General features: G+C 39.4%; 3 protein-coding genes across 3 annotated transcripts; 1 reads left to right on the forward strand and 2 right to left on the reverse strand.

The window, feature by feature from the left end:
* Positions 1–535: 535 nt before the first annotated feature.
* On the reverse strand, positions 536–6528 carry sdad1 (SDA1 domain containing 1). Its single transcript, XM_062554727.1, has 22 exons — positions 6322–6528; positions 6051–6155; positions 5854–5952; positions 5628–5738; positions 5277–5348; positions 5089–5189; positions 4930–4987; positions 4746–4820; positions 4563–4664; positions 4342–4411; positions 4051–4154; positions 3698–3755; positions 3469–3527; positions 3239–3315; positions 2919–3016; positions 2723–2799; positions 2078–2204; positions 1882–1967; positions 1579–1766; positions 1237–1321; positions 951–1112; positions 536–746 (listed from the first exon to the last, which is right to left on the reverse strand). Exons 1-22 carry the CDS (start codon positions 6409–6411, stop codon positions 696–698), a joined length of 2055 nt encoding a protein of 684 aa, XP_062410711.1. The 5' UTR covers positions 6412–6528; the 3' UTR covers positions 536–695.
* Positions 6529–7724: 1196 nt separating this feature from the next.
* Positions 7725–13530, reverse strand: golga7 (golgin A7). The gene is made up of 6 exons (XM_062554495.1): positions 13444–13530; positions 12396–12521; positions 12088–12240; positions 10430–10531; positions 9309–9382; positions 7725–8858 (listed from the first exon to the last, which is right to left on the reverse strand). The coding sequence occupies exons 1-5, from the start codon at positions 13450–13452 to the stop codon at positions 9344–9346; spliced, it is 429 nt and encodes a 142-aa protein (XP_062410479.1). The 5' UTR covers positions 13453–13530; the 3' UTR covers positions 7725–8858; positions 9309–9343.
* Positions 13531–18461: 4931 nt separating this feature from the next.
* On the forward strand, positions 18462–24473 carry sfrp1b (secreted frizzled-related protein 1b). Its single transcript, XM_062554854.1, has 3 exons — positions 18462–19137; positions 20530–20610; positions 23493–24473. The coding sequence occupies exons 1-3, from the start codon at positions 18618–18620 to the stop codon at positions 23810–23812; spliced, it is 921 nt and encodes a 306-aa protein (XP_062410838.1). The 5' UTR covers positions 18462–18617; the 3' UTR covers positions 23813–24473.
* Positions 24474–25862: the final 1389 nt, after the last annotated feature.

Genomic DNA, 25862 nt, shown 5'->3' on the forward strand with positions numbered 1-25862 from the left:
CAGGGAGCCAGTGGAGAATAACTAGGAGAGGAGTTACATGTGTCTTCTTTGGCTGATTGAAGACCCGGTGTGCTGCAGCATTCTGAATCGGTTGTTACGATCTTACTACACAGGCCAGCTAACAGTGAATTACAATTGTTCAGCTTGGAGATAACTATGGCCTGTCGAAGTAATTGTGTGGAATCTTGTGTCAGCTAAGGTCTGATCTACCCAATGTTGCAAAGGATAAACAGACATGATTTTGCAATTGAGGCTGTACAGATGATGACCTTTTAACAAGATGCACAAAAAGTAATGATGTGGTCTCATTACTCGGTTAAAATCGGTTGTGCTTTTGTTTCTTCAGCAGTAAAACTTGAATGGCAATCTAAAGAACAAGACCCAACAAATAAAATAACACAACAAAAACAATACTTAAAATGTGGTTTACTAACGTTTGTGCATTATAGTCAATTTGCAAATACAAATACTACAGAGAGAGAGTAAGGGTGTGCACGGGAGAGACAACTGTCTGAATAACATCACAGAGACTGAATAGGCTAAAATTGTTTTAATGGTGGTGAGATCTGTACAAAAAAGCAAACAAATAGCTTTATGCAGTAAATAGAGGGACAGCCCTCTTAAACAGATGCACAGATGATGACAGACCATTTCACATGATGCACAAAAGTAATGATGTGGTCTCAGAAGCTCGGTTAAAACCGGCTGTGTTTTCGTTTCTTCAGCAATGAATCTCGAAGAGCAATCTGAAGAGGAACAAGACCCACAGATTAAATAACGCAAGAAAACAATACTTAAAATGTACTTTACTAACCTTCTATGCATTATAGTCAATTTGCAAATACAAATTCTAGAGAGAGAGAGAAAGAAAGAAGGAGAGAGAGTGCGAGAGAGAGATGCTTAAAACACATAAGGCTAATCTAAGGGAATTGGCATGGTGGATTTCTCACTTGTTTGTCTCTGAAGGAGCGTTTGCCCTTGGTTCGAACATTCTGACTGTGCCTCATCATCATAAAGTTCTTGTGCCTCTTCTTCTCCTTGTTGCTCGTGCTGGCATGTGGATTCAGCTTATTTCTCTTTTTTATGAACTCTTTCTTGTCCGTTCGCCCAGCCTGGATGAAAGACATAGTACACGTTCAATCATCGCAACAGAATACCATGTGTGACTTAGATTATTGCTTTAGAGAGGAAACCTTTGCATCCTTAGATATAATCTATGGCCATAGGTGCACTCACCATAGCTGTGGCTACTCGTGCTTCCTTGTCTGATTTGGGTTTCTTATGCAGCCGTTCAATGGCTCTCAATGAGAGCAACTCGCCACTGTGAAAAGAGAAACAGACATACAGACAGGTCCTAAATCCAGTTTCTGATAGCCTGTGCACAACCGTTCTCACAGGATCTCCATAAAGTTACGTCACACTTTCCTACAGTGATCTGAACTTGCAAAAGAAAAACAATACCATTTTTACAAAGGATATCAAATACTGACACAAACCACACAGAAACACACACACATCCCTTAACACACATAAAAGATGCACCACTACAAGATCAACATAACACAACGGTGGTCTTACCCCTCCTCTTCTTCATCGATTTCCACATTCTTCCTCTTCTGGCCTTTGCCAGGGGCAGCGTTGAGTTCCTTGGCCATCTGTGCCAGACGGATCTTTTGGAAATCGTCTTGTGTGAGAAGGCGGCTGGTGCTGACCGCAGCAGCCTTGGCCTTTCTTTCCTCCAATGGAATGTTCTGGAGCTTTTCCGCCTGATCCAAAACAAACGAAGACATGAGCTAAGATACACACAGACACAGTCACACAAAAGCGCGGCCACACACACAGTCGAACTGACCACCGAGTAATCATATTTTGATATCTTACTATTCCCGCTTGTTCTTCATCCGATGAGTGATGGACGTCCACCCATTCTCCATCATCATCTTCCTCATCACTGGCACTCTCCCACCCTTCAGCAGATAAAGAGCTCTTTAAGTCTTCACGCATCATGATTACACAGCACATCTCTTGCCGGACAGCTTCACACACATTTTTGACCAGTAAAATTGACCATCCATACCATCCTCGTCCTCGTCTCCCTCCTCTTTGTCCACATCCAGGATCTCCGCTCCAGGGATATAATCCTTTGCCCCTAGTTCACCATAGTTCTGTATCTGTGCCTCAGTGGAGGATTCTGTAGGTTTCCCCTGGCAACAGAATTTTCCATGGTCAGAATAACCACATCCAACATACACACAAAAAAACAGCTCTCTGGATAACAACTTGGAAGCTAACCAATTGACCCCCTCAAAATCAACATTAGGTATAAAAAGCATATAACCAAATTAGAAGATATGGCATGCAAAATGGCCTCTCCATCACATTACATGGCACATGAGTTGACACCAGAGATGCGTTCAAATTCGCAAACATAGGCAAACGTTTGCAAACAAGTTTCTGTTTGCTTTGAGTTTTTGGCGATCACTTGCAAACACTTGCAAACAGTCTGAGGAGGTAGTTCTCCATGAGCTGGACAAAGTGTTACCATACAATTGAATTCTTACACCAAATCGTTCAAATTGAACTGTTTGGAGAAAACATATTCACCATAAACTTTGCCACTGTTTGCCAAATTTGAACGCACCTCAGGTAAGTGTCCAGCCTAATCTAGAGGCTGATGTACAGTATGTGTGAAATAAAATCACTTTCCATGATCAAGACTCACCCGATCTTTCCTGTGAAGCATGTGTGGGTTCAGATTTCTGAAAAGTTGAATCAAGCCCCTGGCTGACATCGTCACGTCTATAGAGGGGGGAAAAGTGACACAAATTGCGAATAAATCACAAGGAATTTTTGCTGAAATAATGTAGCATCTAAGTAAACAGAGAGTGGGTCGTAGGTAGAGAGCTGTGCTGGCGTACTCTTGTCTTTATGCCCTTTGTACAGTGTTAGATCCTGGAGCAGGTCCTCATTCATGGCCAGAGGACAGCGGGCCACCACCTCCTTTATGGCATTGATGCTGTAAGCGATAAAAACAGAGGATCTCATATCAGCATTCATGGGCAGAAAAGCACTGTACTACGTAGATACTGTGGAGTGACTTAACAGGCTGTACCATCATGCTATAAACTAAAGGAATGCTCCCAACATTTTGGGAAATTTGCTTATTCACCGTCTCCCCCAGAGTTAGATAAGATGGTACATTCCTTTATCGTCTCTGTCTGCAACAACAGTTACTTACCCCACTGTCATGACTTCCCCTGAATTCCGATCTGTGACAAAATTGTTGGCGATGGTCATTACCACTGATTCCATGACCTGAGGAGGAGGAGACAACAAGTGAATTAGTGTTAATTTTAGAAGTTCCGTGGATAAAAAGCCCAACACATTAAATCTATTTAGTGCTGGAAACCTGATTATAGCGCTAAAGGCGTGCAGAAATGTATGGACGCAAATAAAGCCTTCCCTCACCTCAGGAGGCACCAGCTGGTGGGATGACTGTGCGGCACACAACATGATCTTTGTCACCTCTAAATAAAGGAAGGGGATAAAGCAATTGTTTTTATAGAAAGGAACAGACAAATAATGTCAATTTTTGCTTAACAAAGTACAGTAACAGATCAATTAAGTAACTATTATTTACAGGTACAGGAAAGATTGGAGTTTGTTTCAAGATCTCAAGGGTGCTGAAAACTCTTACCTCTCTGGTGTGGTTGAAGAAAGCGTTGGAGAAATGGATAATAGTTGAGGAGGAGAAGCTGTAGGCAGAGAGGACCTGTTAAACTCCAGTAAAACGACAGGATTGGCTGAAAAATGCGCCAGTCACTGCACTACACAGAAATGTTCTAAACAAATGTCTGGTATTAAATGATCACAGAATACCACTGTTGGTAAAATGCATAAGCCCAAAACACCATTACCACCATATTGTTTGTGAAAAAATACCTTCCTCTATTTTGCCTGATTCAATGAATATACTAATACTAAAGGCATAGCGCAGTCCACTGCTGATGCATGATTACAGACGAGTCCAGATATTGGTTTGCTTATTACCTCATGAATTCCCACTAGTCTGGATATGAGTTCCATCATCATGATCTTAACCTCAAAACGCTCCTTGGAGTCTTCCAGCTGTCTGAAAAGTTTCTCTGAGAAATCTATCAGGGGGAACAACACGAGAAAATGTTCAAGTATTATTTTAAAACGAGATATAACATCTGTGGTGATGTGATGAGGCACCTTGTGATTGTGCAGCAAATAATTCTCATATTGAGGATGAATAAAATGTCCATCTAGATAAAAGACTACTTGGTGTCGGCATAAAAGTCAGCTTTGTTTTGTCACCTTGAGGGTCATGAATGAGGTGGATAGCCGAGAAATTGAAGACCTCCGCCCGTTTTTTCTTTTTATGTTTCTGTTAAATGAAGACAAAAAAAGTGGTTTTAAAGTTTTGCAGAGTACAATGTCCAGATATTAAAGATGTATCCATTAAAAGTTGTAAATCACGTTACATGTCATTTTGATTCTCACAAGCTGGTACACGGAGAACAAAGAACAAGGCCTACCTTCAGAACTTTCATGGCTTTCTCCATTTTCTTCTTATTTTTTGAAGTCTTCTTTCCTGTGTTGTACCGAATCATGAGGTCCCTCGCACTTGGACCCTCATTCTAGAAGGAAGGATTTGAGTTAGACGACAGTGTTCAACACTAATGCTCGATCAAGCAATACTGATTTCAGCTAAACGGTACCTCTGATTCAGAGTCACTGTCCTTCTTTTCATCTTCATCTTTACCCAAAAAGAACTTCAGTCCGGCAACCAAGATCTAAAAGGTGAAATCAAAATCAGTCACGCAGTCAACCATCGTACATAGAACTAAAAACATATCAATAATAATGATGACAAAAATCATAATAAGCAACTCTGTCTTGTACCTTTGTGACTTTTGAGAAACATGCTGTTGTTATGACATTGACAGTTTTGGCATCATTCCTACAATGGAGACAATACACAAACACGGTAAATATTTCAATAGATAATTTAAGAACATTTTCACTAAATAATTGATGAAAACCACTGTGCACCAGACTTACCATATATTTCTATTGTAGAGCTCAACCATCACATCCAGAGATATTTTTGCAGCAATGGGGTTGCTATCTCTCAGCATAGTGTACATGAAGTTCTGCAGAGTCTGAGTCAAGAGAAACAAACAATGTTTAGCCAATAGAGGTGAAATATTTGTTATGATTCAGAGCTCAGAAGTGATCATCAAACTTACTGTGTTCAGTTTATTGTTCTTGTGTTTGGCATTGATGTTTTTGATATCTGTCACAATATGTGTGTACAACATCTGAGGAAACAATAAACAAAGAGTTCAGCAGGTACAAATTCCAAAACTACCATGGTTTTTGCAGAAAGGCTGTGACTTGGATTCTAATGATGTAACTTTCTCAGCAAGCAAGTTTTATGCCACCAAGGCAAAATAATGAATTGTGTTAAATAATTTTTTTCCCCTGGAAATAAACTGGAGGAAAGTAACAGATTGACAGATTGAGTCCTGAAAACTTCACCTAAATCAAAATGATACACTCCTTCCATAACTGACATTCTACTAAAATTACATACTCACCTTTCTGAGATATTTATCATGACAGCGCAACAACTCAAAGAACAGCTCTAGGAGGCTTGTGGGATTGATCAACTCCTTGTTTCGGAGTAAGATCAAGGCTTTGCAGAATGTCTGAGAATTACAAGTCACACACAAGACAAATAAAATGGTGAGAGTCAATGCCAATGCACAGAATTAATCACTAATAACTTTACTGCAAACTGTAGATTTGTGACACAACTCATACCAATCTCAGACTAGTTTCCAACACTGTATGATGATTTAAGAGTAGCTCTGCCAACTCCTGAGGGAAATTAGCCAACTGTTTCTGATAACAGTGTCCAATCTGAGGAGAGAGATTTGAGAGTTTGGATTACTGTTAAGCCTTGGTAAGAAAATCACTATACAGAGATTTGCGAGGAACTTAAGTAAGAAAAACTGTACCTGGGCGAGGAACATAACCAGCTCCTCAAACTCCTTGTTGGGTTTATCTGGCTGATGTTTAAAGATCTGGACATTTGACTGGTAGTGTCGATACTGCTGTAAGAACTAAAGAGACAGTCGTAACAATTACTATTAACGACATTAAGACAGGTATATTTAGCTTGAATATAACTATTATGACTTACGTATTTGTCCTATTTGTACCAGTGTTTACATATCACGCTATGATTACTAGCTGTAGGCTAGTAGCGAGATAGCTAACGTCACTCACCTCGTCTGTGTATGACAGCGGATCTCTTTTTATGAGATTTTGCAGTTGCGGCAAATTTGTTGGCAGTTTGTTATTATGTCTACCAGACATGATTCCGAACAATTTAGACTAACTTTGGACAGAAATGGGTTATTCTTCGCTTATGATGAAATCCAGTTTGTGCAACAGCGTGGCTCCTCAGTAAGCAGCCATGTTGATTTCGATAGGTCTTCCTACGGAAAGCGCAACAAGAAATGACGATTTCAGCGTTTTAAAAAGCAGTGGTACATGATTTGCAAAGCTGCATTGGTCTGCAGTAGTAATTATGTAATTCTTTAAGAAGTGGACAAAAGTACATCATTACTTTGTTTAACGTATCAAAGATTTGTTTAAACTACCCGTTCAAAAGAATGCAATGGCTAAATGTATTGATAAACTTTAATAGATGTAGCCAATAAATATAGACGTGTGTACATTTTGACACCATAACTACACATTTAAGTTAACCTTTATATATAGGCTAAATGAAAATACATCTAATTCATATTTCAATATTTACATTTACATTCTACATAATAATGTGGTGATATGTAATATTACATTTTCACCAGTAGAGAGGGGCATCACTACATAATTGGCTATGCAACTGTAAATGTATTGTAGAATTATTGTTTAACTTTAAACGTTTTTGTTAAACTTACTTAAAAGTCAAAGTAATTAATAATGCTCTAATCTTCCAGTAAAATCAGTAGTGTTTGTTAACAAAGAAAGAATCATTTTGGCTAAGAATAATTTATTTGCCTGTGGCAACACTGCTGAATGTCACTATATCGAATGGAAAATTGTGTGCCGTTCCTGTTGATTGTGAATCATGCTTCAAAGCATGTCAGCAAGGCACACAACCCAATGGGAAGAGACTATTATGTGCAAGATTTTCTTTTTCTTTTTTAAACATGTCTTCCCGGTAACATCTGATTTCTCCTAAAATTTGGACCAAAATCAGAGCTTGTGTTTCTGATTTGAAGTTGACCTAGCTCAGGTCTGATGGAACCGTGTCTGGAAGCCCACATGAAACATCAGATTAGGTCATCAGTTTTACACACAGACCCGTCCGGTGCAACATGGGAGGAAGTGTGGTTGTATGCTGGTAAAGAGGATGACTCACTGGAGTCAATTTTTTTTAAGTTAACCACTTTCACACCGAGGAACTCCTATGCTAATGCTTTTGACACAAGGAATTTATTAACTCATTTTAATGGTCCTTGTAAAAGCTTGTCTCTATCGGAATCATTCAAATAAACTTACATACATTTCCTTCTTTGGCAATAGTTTTTTTTTTTTTTTTTATCTTTCAATGATTTAAAATGATTTTATGGTATGTGAAGTCAGTGATAGTTTCACTAAAAATACATCGACCACTCATATTTCAAGAAAACATTCTGTTTATTATGGTACATTACGGATACATGGTTTAAATAATTGTGCTGAGAATGTTTTCTCAGAAAAGACTGACAATGTTTATGATGCAACACACAATTGCAGCAAAAAAAAAGAAAAAAAGAAAACAAAATTAACAAATCAGGAAAAAAGACAAAAGAAGCAAGTTAATAGCTTTCATATACCATATGAGACACTAAAAGCTGAGGATACTTTAAGGTTTTAATGGTGCTTCTGTGGACCGCCATTCATGATAGAGAAAGGACCACACTAAGGACATGGGTAGTAAAGATGTCATTTCATAACACAGGTTAAAGAGTCTTCCTGGTGTGATGCTGAGTGTGCTTAACATATGCGTCAAATCATAGTGTCATGGGGTTCGAGCAGAAGATGAAGATGGTTGTAATCTCACATTGGGAGAGAACTCTTAACTGCATGGAATGATACAGATAAACATCATTCAAGAGTCACAATGGTCACCAACTACTGTGTCCACTCTACGGCCAGGTACACGCACAGTGAGGAGCTGGCGTGTCACTGCAAATTTGTACAAATTCTGCTGATGTAAATTTAAGAACATTTTACACATTCCAGAAATTTTACAGGAGATCGTTGACTTGTTTTCCAGAACTGAGTTACTCTGAAGACAAACAATCACACCTGGGAGGCTGCCACTGTACTGTGAGGAAAAAAGAGGAGCTAACTGATCACGGAAGTTCTGCTCCAGACAAGTACATACACCACAAGTGAGGAGGGGTGGGGGGATGGGAAATACACTACATCCAAGTACTTGTAAAAAATAAAACATGGCACAAAAACATTTTGCAACTTCAAAGTAAATTTAGAATACAACATTGTACAAATACAAAAACGATTATTGTGTATTTCAACGTGTAAATAAGGGTAAGAGGGGGAGAGGGGGTGGTGAGAGAGGGGGTGCTTTAGTCAGTTCCTGAACACATGATCTTTTGCTTCCCACGTGGAGAGAAAAGTCCAGATCTCACTAGAGAAGGAGGATACATGAGGAGAAAGTCTGGACCATACAGTTTGCGCTGAGAAGGGGTTAGAGAGCCAGGCCTGAAGGGGCAGAAGGCCAACCAAAGTGGTGTACTCCAGGGTGACTGGCAGAAAAAAAACAAAGACAAAGACAAATCTCATCATCATGCAGAATGACTGAGTACTGATGAGTACTGATAGAATTTATACTATGAACTGAACCCTCAGTAGCCAGCCTAACTTTATAAGCCTGTTCTCTTCTCACAATGGAGGCGAAAACGGCTACGACATGTCCGTATCTAATTATGAGCATGTTGCCAAACAAATGAAATGTGAAAGCCATATAAATCCAAGACGCAGACATTCCAAACCACTTCTGAGGATACAGGAAATATAAAAATAATTACCTACTTCCTGTTCCTCAAACACGTCCGTTCCACTAAAAGTTTGTGTGTGACAGGCCCAACAGTGATCTCAGAAGAATCATGCTTTCTAACTGCGACAGAAGTATTCCCAAAACTGAACTAGTGGTACTACTGTGGCTGGGGGGAAACATTGTAGAGGGCAACACTTACCTTTGGTGTTTCATTTTTTTTTTTGCTTTTTCCTTCTATCTGGAGCTTCTGTCCTCATAGATGGTGATTTCCACCTGGAGATGAATGAGTTAAAGATGGTAGGAAACTCTATTGATTAATTTCATGCACTCCCGACCAACCATACACTAACCATTAGGGTCCATGTGTGCATCAATGGTGAACAATGTTTTTTTTTCCCCCCTCAGGTTTGTTGTTTGAAGTTCCAAACAAAACAGACATTTTATCACTGACTTGTTCAACAAGTGGAACAGGACCTACTGACAATACTTGTCGGTTACTAGACAAAGGTTTGACATAATCTCTGGAAATCCTCTCTGTTCTGACATTGTCTCTTTCCCTCCCTTATTTGTCAATGGAAGAAAAAGCATAGCCTTTCCAAAAAACTCAACAGTAAGTGTCTCTGACGGTTCACATTCCATGATTAGTTTCACAGGACATTTGACTCTATTTCAAAAGGGGTGTTCTACACTATTTTGGCCACTAGAAAACTCGATTTAGGGGATTAAAGTGTGGGTGGAATGTGCTGTGATTTACAGATGGGGGAAAAAAAATCTTGATTAAGGGTGGACAACATTTCATTTGCCACAATTGGAAGAGTCTGTCTCCCCGTTTTATGTATGCTTGTAAATGCTGCAGCATCTCTCCCAACAACATGTTACGGGAAAGAGCAGCAAAGCTGCAATGAGCGAACCACATCTGTAAAACAATGCAAAGAAAATCTTTGTTGGCTTGCTTTTCATAGTGAATCAAGGAGTGACCAAATCTGTGTTCAATGGTAGGCTGCAACATGGGAGAGGGCAATGACTATGCTGATTGTGCATTTGAGACTCCAGTCCATGATCCAACACTGCCTGAATGGTTTCAGCTGCACATGCTCAGACTCTGTTGTAGTTGAGAACTTTTTAGGGTTTTTTTTATCTCCCCCTCCCCCGTCAAGCTCAATGATTGCCCATTGCTGCCTACTTGGACAAGGTCCATCAGTTGAGGTAGGACCACAACATAACTCTACATACTAAATAAAGCACTGTGGCAATCAAACCTGTACAATACTGGAATGCTCGTGATACTGTGAGTCCATAATTTCTATCAGACAAGGATACGACTCGGAGTCCTCTTTCAATGGGGTCAGTGAGGAGCAATCCCAGTGGGGCATAGACCTTCTCATTCTGTTCTTGGATGTACTTGGCTATCTTCTTCAGCACCTGGGAAAACATACCGGAATACACCATGTGAAGCAATAACATGACATCACCACATATGGCTCTATATTTATTTACTTAGCTATTAATGGTCAGAGTATATTGCTTGACAAAAACAGTTAAATCATTACAGATATGAAAAAAAATGGTAAAGAGAAAATGGAAAAGATGATCAGTGTTGGTCAGTCCCACACTTTTCTGTCATTTCAGAATATTTTTTTATCCAGACAAGAGAATAATGGCAGATGTTTTCTCTTCACGCTATGGCAGTTAGAAAGACAACGACTAACTTAAGATAAGGATAGACTACTTGCTTTTAATACATTACTCAGCAGACATTAGCGAGGAACAAAGATGCACAGCATCATAGGTAGGCTAACTATTCCATTCAGTGTGAAATGGCAAGAGACAAATGCATAAGCCTCAATAATTATAAATGTTAATCTGAAATAATAACTGCAGATAACAGTGAGCCAAACTGCATAGACCAAACTTGAAACAAGCATGTTCTCAACTCTAGTCAGTCAGCGAAGCTGCTGGCAGAAACAGGCTCCAGTGTAGCAAAAACAGCAGGTCTCATTGTGGTAGAGACAGGTGAACACGCAGCATCTCTTTTTGTACATATAAGAAAGTGCTCAATGTTTTTGCTGCTATCTATTTTAAGGGCCGTTCACACATAAACTATAATGATAACGACATGAAGAACGATATCGTTGGGAATAACTTTCAGCGATTTTGAGAAGCTAACGGCCAATCAGAACCAATCACATTTTAAACATCACATTCATCAACACAAGGAGAGACTTTGCTTATTGTTGGTCCAAATTGACGTTTTGACTGTTATAGTTATAGTTATCGTTCCTGGTGTTAACGGCCCTATACTCTTCCCATGTGAGTTGGGAGGGTGGTGGATCTCTATAGTACAGTATGTTAGGCCTATGTTAAATTCATACGAATTGAGCGAGGCAATTGACATTGTTCCCCCAAGTTGCTCTGAGAACAATGCAACCATGTCCTTGCAATATAATTATCATATGTCATATATCATATGTCTCTGGGAAAAAAAGTGTTAAAAAGTGCTAAAGGGATAAATGTGAAATGTAAATATTCAAAAACTCAAAATAGTGTGCTAGAGGTCACACATATGCTTGTCAAATGAAGTAGACCATTTTGAGACAGCCAGGTCAGCCAGTCCTTTCCAATAACCATCACCACAAGTAAAGTTCTTCTCACAAAAAGTTTGGAATATCTGAAAGTACTAAAACAATTAACTGTTGGACATGCGCATTCAAAGGTTTAGAGAAGGTCACATTAAGTTCACCTGTAAAATGTGGATTTTAGGTTCATCCTGACATTTCACTCAAAAGCCAAATATCCCTGTATTTGTGAGTAGTGTATTTCAGGCCCCGTTTACACAGCATTTTTTTTTTTTAACTTTGTTTTTTTTTAATCAGTTACGCCTAGCGTTTACACAACGCTGCAGTTTCGGAGGCTGAAAACAATGGTTTTTGATAACGTCTTGTGTGCTAGTGATTGTGAACCAATAAGAGTTTCCTCACCTTCTCATAATGGGTCTCCATACACAGGAAAATAGTGTAGGCTGTGAGGCAGGCCAAACATCCTTCCAAGTAGGACTTGCCACCCAACTTCTCAGCCTCAGCATAGAGATTGTTGAGAGTCTGAATGGTTTCCTCAAATTGTTGCTTATCAATCTAGGAGAGGAGAGAAGCCAACACAGTCACCAGATGTTTAGGACACATTTACATCACTAACAACACCGTGGTATTTTAACCATTTTAAATAACAACAGCAACACCAAAACATCAAAAGACTGGTGTCTAATGAATGTCTTAAGCACAAGACATACCCTGGTCTCAAGCTCTGATGGGAACTTGGTCTGGAACCTGCAGATGGTGCCTGATGTGTAATCTCTCTGTATAAATACTTTGGAGGCGATAGCTGCTTGCTGCCGCAGATCTTGCAAGCTGTGCGTCTGGACAGAGGAAGCAACACATCATGTAGATAGTAAATTGATTTAGCACTATTGCCCATGGGCCTATGTTATAGTATTTGTTTTGAAAAAAGAAAGGTATAAAGGTACTTTATCTGGTATAAAGTTAACCAATCAATGTATCGGTCCTCAAAAATGACATGAATAGAGGGACACCAAAGTTTTACTTTACTTTGCGTACAACGGTACTATTAGCTGCTTGACGTATAAAATATCATGTAGGCTAACTTTATCAAACAAATCAACAACATATCCTGACGTAGACGTTAATGTCACACAACAACAGATGGCATTCAGACCAAACTGCTGAATGAAAGCAGTGCGTCGAGGAGGTTGTTTTCGACATCTAAGCTACATCAAATATTAACTTACTTGCTTATGTTCGCTAACGAGCTGGGTTGTTAATCATCTGTCGTTAGCTGCTCAGTGCTATGATAACAAACAATGCAGCACTAGCTAACGACATCTATCTAGTAGCTAGCTTCCCTTTAATTTACCACTGGTGATTAGTGCTACATTGAGGAATTAAACACTACCGTCCTGTCAACTACTTTCGCCTTCATTTTACGCATACAATACTACTACTGAACAGGTATATATTTATTTCAAGACCCACTTAAGCTTAGTCAACCAATAAATAGCGACGATAACAGTGATTAAAGTTAACGTTAGCTAACTAACATTAGCTGATCAGCTAAGGTTAGCAGACCTACGTTAACGTTATTGATACAATAGTTAGCTAACGTCAACGTTAGCTTCATTATCAGAAAGGATCTCGTAATCAAAAAGTTAGTCACCGTAAATGACATTTGGAACTACACAATGAACACACATTGTTTAAACTGATACCAATGTAGGTAGTTACACTAGGCACAGCTATATTTGTACAGTTTCGTGGTTTTACCTCCGCCATGGTAGACGTCTTCCTCCTCCTCCTGTTTGCTGTGGAACTACATGTAAAACATCCGGGTAGGAACAATATTTTCGTAATAATGCTTCCCTCGAACTCAGCATTGAGAGACTTCATGGGTGAAAAACAAAATCAGAAACATAATAATAGTAATAATTAAGATGGTCAGTAATGATAATAATAATTATAACTAGAAAAGCATTTCCTGAAGGAAATACCAGTGCATGGAAAGTCATTGCTAGGATTATGCTAGGGCAATTAAAGTGATTACTATAGTGTTGCTAGGCTAAATAAAGTGGTTACTATTCTATAAAGAGTGGTTACTAGGTTGGTTGCTAGGGAAATCACGTTGGTTGCTAGGGAAACCACATCGGTTGCGAAGGTGGTTGCCAGGGTGTCATTATGGAAGTGGTTGCTAGGTTGATACTAAGTAATTATAGTGGTTGCTTTGCTATAAAAAGTGTTTTTAAAATATAGTTTTAAAAAGTTATGGAAATTGGGAGAAATAGAGAGAGTGATAGAGAAAGTGAGAGGAAGTGAAGAAAAAGAAGTGAAAGAAAGTGGGAATGACAAGTGAGCTATCCAGTTCAATGGAGAGACACACAGAGAAGAAGTTCCATTGAAGTTGCTGAAGTCAGTGAGAGAACACTGGCAAAGTTGATTCCATTCTATTTCTTTCAAAGCTAATTATGATGTCACAAAGCCAATGTTAAGTCTATGGCAAAATTAAGTTTAGTTTTTATTTAGTATCTCAAAAAGTAAAAGTCGTAAAAGTATGAAAAGTAATAGACTGAAAATTTGATGCAAGACCTATGTGACAAAGTTTGAACCAAGTTCCTACGATAAGCTGTTAGAGTCAAATTAGGGCCTGGAAGAATAATAATAAAAATAAAAATAAAAAGAAAAAACGAAGGAATATCAATACAGTGCATTTCCATGCACTGTAATAATAATGATTGTTTGATTTGATAGCCTATAACTAACGATTTGACAGTTTAACCAAAGATCCTTCAAGCTTTGACAAATAAAATGTGTTGCCTTTTGTTGTTGGGCATAGGCCTAGCTTATTTATGTAGGCTATCTTCATTCGTTTGTTAGGCCTATTGCCTAAATGGGCCTATTGCCTAAACTACTTTGGCTTTGAGTTTATTTGACTTGTTGGTCTATCTAAATGTTCATCATACAAACATAGATTCATGTTCTCCTTAAAATGCATTCTGCATGAAGGTAGCCAATAGGCCTAATCCAGGAAAAATGTGAATTAGACCTAAACATGCCTCTTGAAAACATTTGGTAACTAAGAGTTATTTATTTATATAGGCAAGTCAGTGATGCAGGCTTAGGGTGTTCACATTATTGACCCAAGGCCTGAAAAGCGGAAGATGCCTTTTGATGTCTTTGTGAAATACTACATTTGCACAACAAATTAAAATGGCCTGTCCTCTTGAGGAATGAGACTGACCATTTTTATGATAAATAAATATCATTTTCAGAATAACAATTAGACTACAATGGTTGGTCTCAGATAGCCAACTGCACACAACCATAACCACATTTCCCATTACAATCAGCATATCAGCAGACGTGATTTATGACAATGTACAGTGAACCATATGAGATTCAGAATCCAAGTGGTTGAAATTAATGGAGCTGTATGGGCTATGGACAAATCCATCAGTTCAGTTAGGTTAAAGCACTGTTGCTATGGTGCACTGCCTCCCTGCTCACTCACATGTGTTCCTAATGAGAAAACCAAATGGTGCTCATTAGTAGTCCCCAAGGTTTCAGTTCATCCCAACTGATGGAGCTCCAAATGTGGGCCGTGGACCTCCACTAGGAATAAAAGAGGAATTTATCCCACTGCACGAATCCTTTCTAATTAGGTCCAAAGTCAACAGCCAAGTTGAAGCCTGTGTACTGTTCACACAAGTGTGTTCAACAGACATTCATTCCCTTTTTAAAAAAGATGTTGAATTTACCCTGGTGTCCCATATTGTCCTGTTATCATATCAATCAGTCATCAGACATTAGATAGTGTTAGTGTTAGTACCGCAGTGCCCATGTCTTGTATGGGTTATTCATGACATAACCCATATTTCAGGAAAGATGTTTGGTTTGACTTGTGTGTCAGATAGGGCTTACAGACATATGTCTAATGGCTACATTGACTATCACCACATAATTATTGTGGTTAGCAGTGCCGTATACACTGGGATATTTAGTCAGACAGTCTATACAGCAAACTATTCTCAGGGATCAAAAGGGAAGAACAAAAAGGAATTGGATGTACGGCAAAACAATCTGTAAGCATATGGCACCTAAATACAACCTTTGCTCCTTGTGATTTTGTTTGCAATTTTCTTTTAAATCTATGATTTACCGCTGAGTTACCCATCTAAAACAAACAGTTTATATTTTTCATATTTGGCTTGAAAAATTAGCCACACATATTGAGCTGTAGTTTCACATCTTCATGGTCTGTTTGAATCACAATGGTGCATGACGAAAATTAATGGTTAGTGTTTGTTCCCTTGCACATCTTCAAGCAATTTTCTAAATATAAAACATCTTCATGGCTTAGTGCATTTCATGGAACCCAGCGATGTATTAGCTGTTGCTTTTGCTGTGGTTGAATTGATATTGTTTTGCAGTCTCTGATATGCAACTTCATGCATACCATGGATCCAAATTCCACCAGCACAAACATTCTTATAATTGCCCACACGCCTCTTTCTTTCCCTGTTGACATTTGTTTAAGATTGTTTAGAATTGACCAGATCTATGCAGATTTCAATTGTTGTTTTTTTTGTTTTTTTGTTTTTGCAGAAAGCTCTAATAGTCAATATGTATTGAATTAATATGGTATATGCCTACCTACTGTGCTACATGAGCTGTTGATATAGTACCACTAAACTGCCACTGGGTGCTGTTGTTGCAAATGGTTATGTTCCTATATTTTCTTCTATTTTCCATAGTTTTATAGTAGGCCAATACACCGTCTAGGTAAAGTGTTTTTATTTTTTAAATATAATCTTTCATGAGATGAAATATATAGGCAAAGAATGGGAGATTCTTAGAGTTGGAGCAAAACGCTCTTTCGGAATACAGTGCAGTGAGAGGGAAAGTAACAAGAAAGAGAACACTTTCACTCCCTTTCTTGTACATTAAGACCACGTAGCTGGCTGTTATCGTCACAGCCTTTTGTTAACTGTGTATTATGTATGCAGAATTCGATGTATCAGAGATGAGATTTTGCAATGTTAGAGTTATTAGGCTGATTTGACCATCAGGTCATAAGGTTCAGAGCAGAAGAGCAGTGGCCCTTAGTGCACACAGCAGGTGAATTCTTTCCATAAGCGCTGTCATGGGACATACACATTTCTCTGAAATGGAAATAGGATGAGTGTCTCTTTTGACCTATTCTGGTGGGAGAGAGAGAGAGAGAGAGAGAGAGAGAGAGAGCGTGTGTGTGTGTGTGAGAGAGAGAGAGAGAGAGTGTGTGTAACTGTGAGAATATGAGCTCTCAACTACACTGTTGTGGGTCAATCTACCATCTGCATCAAACTCATGGTTGCCAAGCCACAGGAACCCAGATGTTTCACAGCAAGCACTGTGTCAGTGCTACATTAGACTGAGGAGATACTCCTATCAAAGTGACACACAATACAATGAAATACATTTAAGAGTGTGAAGAAATACAGTTGTGTCAGATGACTATAATACAGAAGAGAAGTTTGATTATATCTTATATTCTTCCCGGAATGGTTTTGATTAATTTCCTTGTTGTAGGCTATTTGTTAAATGACAGCAGATGTAATCCAAATACAAAAGCAACGGTCTCACATATTCACAAATTCCTAGCACAGTTCTGGTACAGAAATGATGGATCACAAATATACTAAACAAGCTTTTGTGTGATCACTGGTTGGAGAGAAGTAGACATTGAGAGCATATCATACAAGATGCAGCATGTGTTCTTTACATTCATGCTTTCAGTTATGGTTATTGACACCATGGGATTAGAAGAACAGCTCGAAGTGGAGGTCCTCGATTCTGTTGCTTATTTCCTATTTTAAAAGGACAGTTTTATTGGAGACCAGACACAACATTGGACACAGGACCTGACAGCAGTGCAGATGACTGTTGGCAGGGGACTTTCAGCTCTCCCACTACGTAGTTTCTTGGAGACGACAGAATCATATCTCAACAAAATCATAATATATAACTAACCCCTGAGTATCATTAAAAATATGATTTTCATAGTATTTCATATTGAAATATCATTTAATTTTAAATATTTGTTAAATGATTTACTGCTTCGTACATGTTTGTTGTGACTCATGGTCTATAGCCTATCTAATGTAACATTTAGTGTAACTTCACATAGCCTATTACACAGTCTATGACCAATTTTGCTCAGACTGAGTTATTTAATGTGCATTATAGAAACAGGAAAATCTTACATCATACAATAGGAACAGTCATACAAATACTGAATTCAACTTCTCACTTTGCTGGCCTATTGTCTACAAGTTATTTAAGAGAGCGATGCATTCAGCCGCGTTGTCCACCAAATTAAGCGCAGAATAGTCGTTCAAGGGTACAACACAAATGACCGGTTTTGTTCGTCTGCACACGAAAGTATGTGTCCTCATCAGTAAGACACAATGCTGATGTCTTTGCATCGAGAAAACGCATGGGTTTGTAGCACAAATTGCACTGTGCCTGAGAAAAAAGTTTATTATTTGGTGCCCGAAATCTAAATAGTTTCTCTTGGTCGGTGTCTAGACTTTTCTTATCCTACCTCTCAAAAACATTTGAAGCACACGAAACACAAATCATCCCCAATTACTCAGATTTTTCCGGACAAATGTCATTATCCCTGTAATTGTAGCCTAATGCATGATCCACTTCATACATGTAGTCGACCTGCTATTGAGCAATTTGAGCGCACGGAGATATCCATGCTCTTCCATTGGCCAGGATAGCTAAGTGCACTGGGCAGGCAGTGTCACCACTCAGTTCAGCGCTAAAGTCCTGGCTAAGAGGAAGTCTGCTTATCTTGTCCGAGTCTTAGCAGTGCGTCAGGGAAGTTCGAGTCTTCTCTTATCGAGCACGAACGGATTTGTTGCTTCGTCGTAGTATAGATCCTGTTGTTTTACGAAACAATGGAAAACTTTTCCCGAACTACCTCCTGGGGATTTTCTTCACCGATTTGGACTCTTAGTTTGTTCTTAGTCGCTGCTGTATGTAAGGCATCCGAGTACGAGTACCTGAGCTGGAACGGGGGACACAGCTACGGTAAAACCCAGCAGTGTATTGACATTCCAGAGGATCTCAGGTTATGCCACAATGTAGGCTACCAACAGATGCTGCTGCCCAATTTATTGGAGCATGAGAGCATGGCCGAGGTCAAGCAACAAGCAGGCAGCTGGGTGCCCCTGGTTCACAAGGCTTGCCATCCGGGTACCCAGGTGTTTCTCTGCTCTCTCTTTGCCCCAGTGTGCATGGACCGACCCGTGTACCCGTGCCGCGGGTTTTGCGAGGCGGTCCGTGACAGCTGCACTCCCATCATGGAGGCATTTGGCTTCCCCTGGCCCGAGATGCTTACCTGCAGCAAATTTCCTGTGGGTGATGTGTGCATTGCACAAGTGAATGAAACCAGTGCCTCACAGTCACCGATGCCTGGTAAGTGTGATTATAGGTTTGTTTAATGCGAAATATGTGATTGATCCTCTCAATTCCAGAGTTCAGTTTCACAAGTAATCATCAGCTAGTAAAAAGAAAAGAGAAACAGTCAGTAACTAATGGAATATGAGACTTAGCAACATTTGTTCAAACAAATGCGCTTATATTTTGTAAGATAAACCAACTCTTAAAGGCATACAAAGCATGGCATTGTGCCTGGCTTAATAGCGCTGTAAGAACATCACAAATGTTAAGGTAGCCTAAGTGAAATATACTGTGCATATTTATACATCAGACAGACTTATGTGGACACGCCAGTGTTGTGCAGTTTATGCTTTGAAGAGGTCTCATCCTATAAATGGGATATCTGTACAGGAATATTTCAGGTGTAATTAACTTGTGTGTTGGATCTGTTCCAAAAGTAACGGGTTGACCATGTCCACTCTCAAAATGTTGCTGTTCAGGCCCTCAGTGGCAGTTAGCAAGCTATTTTTCATGACAGGAAATCCTCATTTAAAGATGAAAACATATACTGTGCCGCCACCAAAGCCAAGGAAGACAAACATATTGAGACTGAATCTCTGACTTGTACACTGCACAGGTGATAGAGGGCATGTTAGTTTTGTTTTACCCTGAGAAGCCAGGAGCTGAAGAACTGTGAATGTAGAATACAGAAAGAATATAAAGTATGAATAAAGTAAAGTAAAGTATAGGCCTACTCTGAAATCTCTGTGTGTGATATTTTATTTTGATTTGGTACTTTGGCAAGCCTTCCTCACATGTCTTTTAAATTAAGAGAGCTTCGCTGTATTATTTTCAAAGTTGAAATCTCTTTCATATGTTATTGAAAAACATACCATCAGAATAATGTTGGAAGCCATAGCTTGATTTCCCCAAACCCTTAAAAAAAAGTCTACATTTTGAACTGATGGTAGTTTTGATAAATGTATCATTGTTGACTGGAGCAAAACTGATTGTGTGCAAAATGATTGTGTTTTTTAAATACGTTTTTTGGAATAGTCAGTTATGTGCCTGACTTGTTCCTAAGATCAGTCCACCCCACCCCCACCCTGGTGTAGACTTCCTGCCAGGATTTTGCAATTTCCACAACACACAACGTTGACAGTGATTAATGAATTCTTTTGAGGCTGTCACAGTTAACTGCTGCAATGATGTTTTATGTGTATGTGAGTGTGTGGTGGGGTGTTTTGATAGTATGAGCCATAAATCTTGATCATGTTTATTTTACATTTTTCGTGAAAAACTATTTACACGGATGCACTGCAATACTCAGTTCTGTCCAATGTATATGTTAACTTTGGATTGAAAGAAATGGTAAACATTCTATTTGCTAATAGTGTGTGTTAATTGTTATTTATGTTTGTTTTGTAGGGCCCTCTCCCGCGTGCCCCCCATGTGATAATGAACAGAGCATAGATGCTATCCTGGAGCATATGTGTGCGAGTGAATTCGGTGAGGACACTTGTGATATGTGTTACAATGTGTTGTCAGAAGACCTTTACATCAGTTTACTGAGACCTTGTTGTCACATTCCGTGAGCTGGGCTGCTGCTGCTGACATCAAAATGATCTGACAAATATTTGGACTCAGCAGTAGTACTGTAATTACACAGTAATTGATCAGCAATAAATAGTGTTCCCCACATTAGCAAAACAGCTTTGGGAAATCTCCCGATTTAAGGCGGACAGTATATTATTACTGCTGAATAAGACATCACTGTAAACAGTCTGCCCAATGGGTCTAGGCCTAAAATGTATCACACAAATTACTTCCAAAAGAAAGCAATGTTCTGAGAGTTGTGAAAAGTAGAAAGTCCTTATAAATAAAGACTGTTCTGGAGTATACAAACAGACCAAACAAACACTCCACTACACAAATCTGGAAGGTCTTAATGTGGAGTGCATGAATAGTTTTGGAGATGTTGTGTGTTGTGGGTTTTTAATTGAGTTTCAACACAAAGACAAGCATCAGCAGTGTGGGGGCTGTGATGCAAGTCACTAGGCATTGTATAGACTGCACATCATAAATCAGGTAAACACAGATTTGAAAAAGATGTGCACTGGAGAACTCGCCCTGATTGTGTGTAGAAGTGACATCTTTGGCACAGTAGTTACAAAAACAGCTGGCTTGAAAGAAGATACCAGAAAATTGAGATGAGATGGGAGGATGGTCTCATAACATCAGCAACGATAATCAAATGTAAACGGTTACAGTCATTCACAAAATTAGCTGGGGAAGTTGCAGCCATTATAGAGATTTGAGTTTCATCAGATTTGGCATTGACTGCAATGAAAGAATTTGGTCATATTCACGCAATGGACTGTAACACTTATCAAAATCCCGTCAACAGCATCCCATCATCACGAGGACTTGTAGAGTTTGCCAAGTTTATGGCTTTTAAACATTTGCTTTCAATAATAATCTTGTTGTGTTGTCTTCATAATTCTAGCACACGTTATAAATACACCTCCCCACAGACAATGCGAATACAGCTGACATGTGTGGCTGAAGTGTAACAATGTGTGAGTGGGGAGAGCATTGGAGTAAACAAGGGGCAGAGTGCGGCTAGCTCTGTTTATTTTTGAGGACCTTCTTTTTGTCATCTTGCTGCTGGTGGTTTTTTCAAATGCATGGCAATCGGGCCAAACCACCAAGAGCCACTTCTCGTTGCATTCTTTTTTCCCTTCACAGTAAATAGATTACTTCTTGCTCTGCCATAAGTACGGAATGGCCTCAGCAAATCTTTTTGCCCGTTGTCGTCAATGGGAAATTTCGACATTTTTGTGTCGCCCCAAAGCCCGAACTACTCTCTTATTGTACTGTCTGTAATCAAGACATTGATGTTGTTGATACTTCATCATAATCAGGCCCTTCTTTTAAATCTCTGGAGCTTGTCAAATTCAGGATGTTTAGCTATGGTTGCTGATGGCAACAGTTTCATGGGACCTTTTATTGTTCACCATTAAATACAAATACTGCTTGGACCTATTGCCAACCAGCAGAGAGTGCCTTACACCATTCAGCATGCTACCAGGATACCTCCTCCTGTGTTCACTCAACAATCAATAGGAGATAACAGTTGTTGTCTACTTGTTGATGTAACTGTTGGTTGAGATGATTTCAGATGGCAGAGACTATTTAAATTTTTATGTGATGTGACTCTCCTACTGCTACTACAAAGGTTTCAAGAAACAAGCGATGAATAATTAATTAAAGCATGTTATCCCACCAGACAGATTGAGATGAGAGGTTGGTTTTCTCATGAAACATGGACGCTTGTCAAAGTGATGTTGACAAGACAAGAAATGTATGCCAAGGCTATATTTCATCAGCATGCCTGCAAGTCAGCGCAAAACAAAGTGGAACTGAACAAGTATTAGCACTTACACAAATCCAAGTCCAAATCCAAGCCTCAACTGATTTAACTGTATTTCTGCATGCCTCGGGCCTAGCTTTGTGGGGCTTAATTTTGTCATTTACTGGCGAGGATTCCTTGAATAGTCTATAATAAGCAAATTACATTTTTAACCTTTCAAACAGACTGTTTGGACCCAATACATCACATACCCTTGTTTGCATACTGGTCTGGGTGTTTAGTTTCAGATGGGTATATTAAGGCATTGGATAAGCTCCCTCTGCCCAGTCAGGCCTTTGGAACACGAGTGGGTGTGCGGGCCCCTGTAGTTTCTCTCCAGAGTGTCAAAACACGCAGCCTAATTGTTTGCAAACCCATATGCAGGGCCTGCGTATATATGGTGAAATATCGAGAGTGATTGCACGGACCACTCTCCCGAGCGTCGCTCTGGAGCAGCGTTCGAAAATTTTTGAAACGCGCCCAAGAATCTTATCCTCACAAACCCCAGTGGACAGTCGCGGAGCGCATCACATGTCTCCACTTGACACAATTAACAGAGAAAAGCATCTGAAAAACATAAACGAGGGGGAAACTGCAGAGGAACATAAAATGCCCTCATCAAAAGCAGCTGAGCCGTGCCGATTCATGGCATACATTAAGGAATTACAGATTGAAAAGAAAACACACCTTTCAAGTGTTGTGTCAAGCCATGGGACCATAAATGAGGCATTTATTGTTTCCAAAACTTCAGCCACAAACTACCATCCAGTGTTTCAGGGCTTCTCAGATACTGCCTAGTCCCTAATATTTATAGATTTAGCGTTAGCGCAAACCTCAAAGGCATTTCCATTACTCCTTGGTCTTTTTTTCTCTAGTTTCTCTAAGTTTCCAAGTTCCAAGATTTTCCAAATGAAACATATCTTTGTTATATTTATTTGTATTTAAGCTCTTTCAAACTTTTAATTTTGTTTTGTTTTAGCCATTAAGACCAAGATTAAGGAGGTGAAAAAGGAGAATGCAGACCGGAAAGTAATTCTACAGAAGAGAAAGAAGGCTGTGAAGCTTGGCAATTTGAACAAGAATGACCTGAAAAAGCTTGTGCTTATCCTGAAGAATGGGGCAGACTGTCCTTGTCAGCAGCTGGACAATCTGGGGACCAACTACTTGATTATGGGTCGCAAAGTAGGCAAACAGTACCTACTGACCGGCATCCACAAATGGGACAAATCTGGCAAGTTCAGGAAGGCCTTGAAGAAACTGAAAACCCACAAGTGCCCTGCGTTTGAAGCCGTCTTCTAGTGGAGTAGTACCGCATCTTGCACCATTGCTTTGAGAACCAGAGCAAAATAGTTTCCTTCTTATAATAGTTTGTTTTGTTATACACACAAAGGTTGAAGTATTCACATTAATATGCAGTGTATTGCTTTCATCAGGATTTTATTTCACTCGTTTGCCTAAGTGGATTGTGTTTTATCTTTAGTATGAATATTTTCCTATTTTAAATGTTCCATGTTAACACTGGTAATGGATAAGTTACAGTATATAGTGATATATATATAGTGATAAATTATGTTGGAAGTGTGAATATTCATATATTATAGAAATGTTTTCTTCATTTACCAAGGCAGTTTTATTTTACGCTCAATTTAATCTATAAAACAATGGTCTGATATGGCTCATTTAAATGTATAAACCATATGATATCAAATTACCACAGTATTTACATACTTCTATACAGTTTACATATTTTTTGTACAAAATGCTTTTAATCTCCTGGGTATATTCGCCATCTGGTCCTGTATTTGTTTGAACAGCTGTTTTTAACCAGTGCCTCACTGACTGGAGCTCTGTGTGTCCATTTACACTCGCTCTTGTGGCAATGCAGTGTATGATGGCAATTCCTCATTTGTTTCAGATGCCCATTCAGTTTCATTAAAAGAAATGGGTTTGAGTTACCACACACACGGCAGTAACCAACCAATGTGTTGTTATTTCAAACCACACCCAGCTCTCCTCACAATTTGTTTTGTTCCCAGTGGATACGGATGTGTTCTTTATTGTCTTTTTTTTGCAGATGATCATTGAACATGTTTTTTTTTTTTTTTTTAAAGAAGTTTTGGACAGTGAGTCACTGCTTTAAGCCAGCCGAGAGTCTTTAACGAAGTGTGTGGTATGATCTGGAGCATCAGATAAGTGTATGGAAGATTTCAAGGAATGGCTTAGATCCCCGAGGAGTCTGTGTAGGTGTGTTAGCACGACACCCAGACAGTTATCTGGCACGGCAAGGGATGGAAAGGCGAGTTAACTTGGTTCACACAAGGATGAGCCTGTCCTCACTGTGTTGAGGCACGACCTCAAGATGTAATTTGAAAATTGTCTCCAAACGTTATTAAGATGTTCACACGGTCAGAGGCCATGCTGGAATTATTTACCCAATCACTGAGGTTCTGGAAGTGACACGCGCGCACACACGCACACATACAATTCTCCATAATTTAATGACAAACATTGTGTTTCCACCCAGTCTGAAGTGAGCAGCTGACTGAGCCACACCAAAATTGAGCTGTTGCTCCTTTCAGTTCCTTGCCAGATCGATGGTCTCACGAGCCTTTGCGGTGCTTTTGTCTTGTCAACAGTGATGTGAAATGCCCCCAGATTGAGCTGTGAGCAAGAGCTGCCTGGAGTGAAGTCAAGACTGTGAGCCTGGCGTTTTCGACCGTGTGTGTGCGTGCTGTTTGCAACCAAAGCTCTCAGAGTGCTGGCATCTTGTGTACGTAGACTGCAGATCTCATTATTTGTTTTGGATGAGGTGAGAGGATGGAATTTTCCCTCGCACCCCAGTCTGCTTAAGACCTGCCATTTTGGTCATGACTAACTTCACCTTGCACAGTGCTGTTATATTTTATGTGGGCAGCTCCAGTGGGTTTAAGTGTCAGTGCATGTTTTTGGAGAATTAACGATACGGCATAAGTGTATGGCTCTTGTAGTGCAAAAATTGGTTACATTTAAGTTTAAACTAAACTACACTGTAATTAAACAGAAAAGAGTTGCGAGAAATCGTAGGAAATATTGAGGAAAAAAGGTCTTTAATTGAACTCATGTTGCAGAGAAACTTCTCTAAAAAGCACATGGCTTGTTTGGCCTTGTAGGATTACAAGCAGATGTACTGTAATTCTGCATCATGTGCAGCTAAGCCTATTGTGCAATCGTCTCGCAATGTTCAGAACCTGTCAGGGCTCTGTAATAAGAAAGTACAATTGACAAAGTATGGTGAGGCAAGACTGCTATGATGTCAGAACATCGGTGGTGTCAAGTCTGGGAGTGCTACACCCATTAATTAGAATTTGAA

Source organism: Sardina pilchardus, chromosome 14 (genome assembly GCF_963854185.1).
Source record: "Sardina pilchardus chromosome 14, fSarPil1.1, whole genome shotgun sequence".
NCBI lineage: Eukaryota > Metazoa > Chordata > Actinopteri > Clupeiformes > Clupeidae > Sardina > Sardina pilchardus.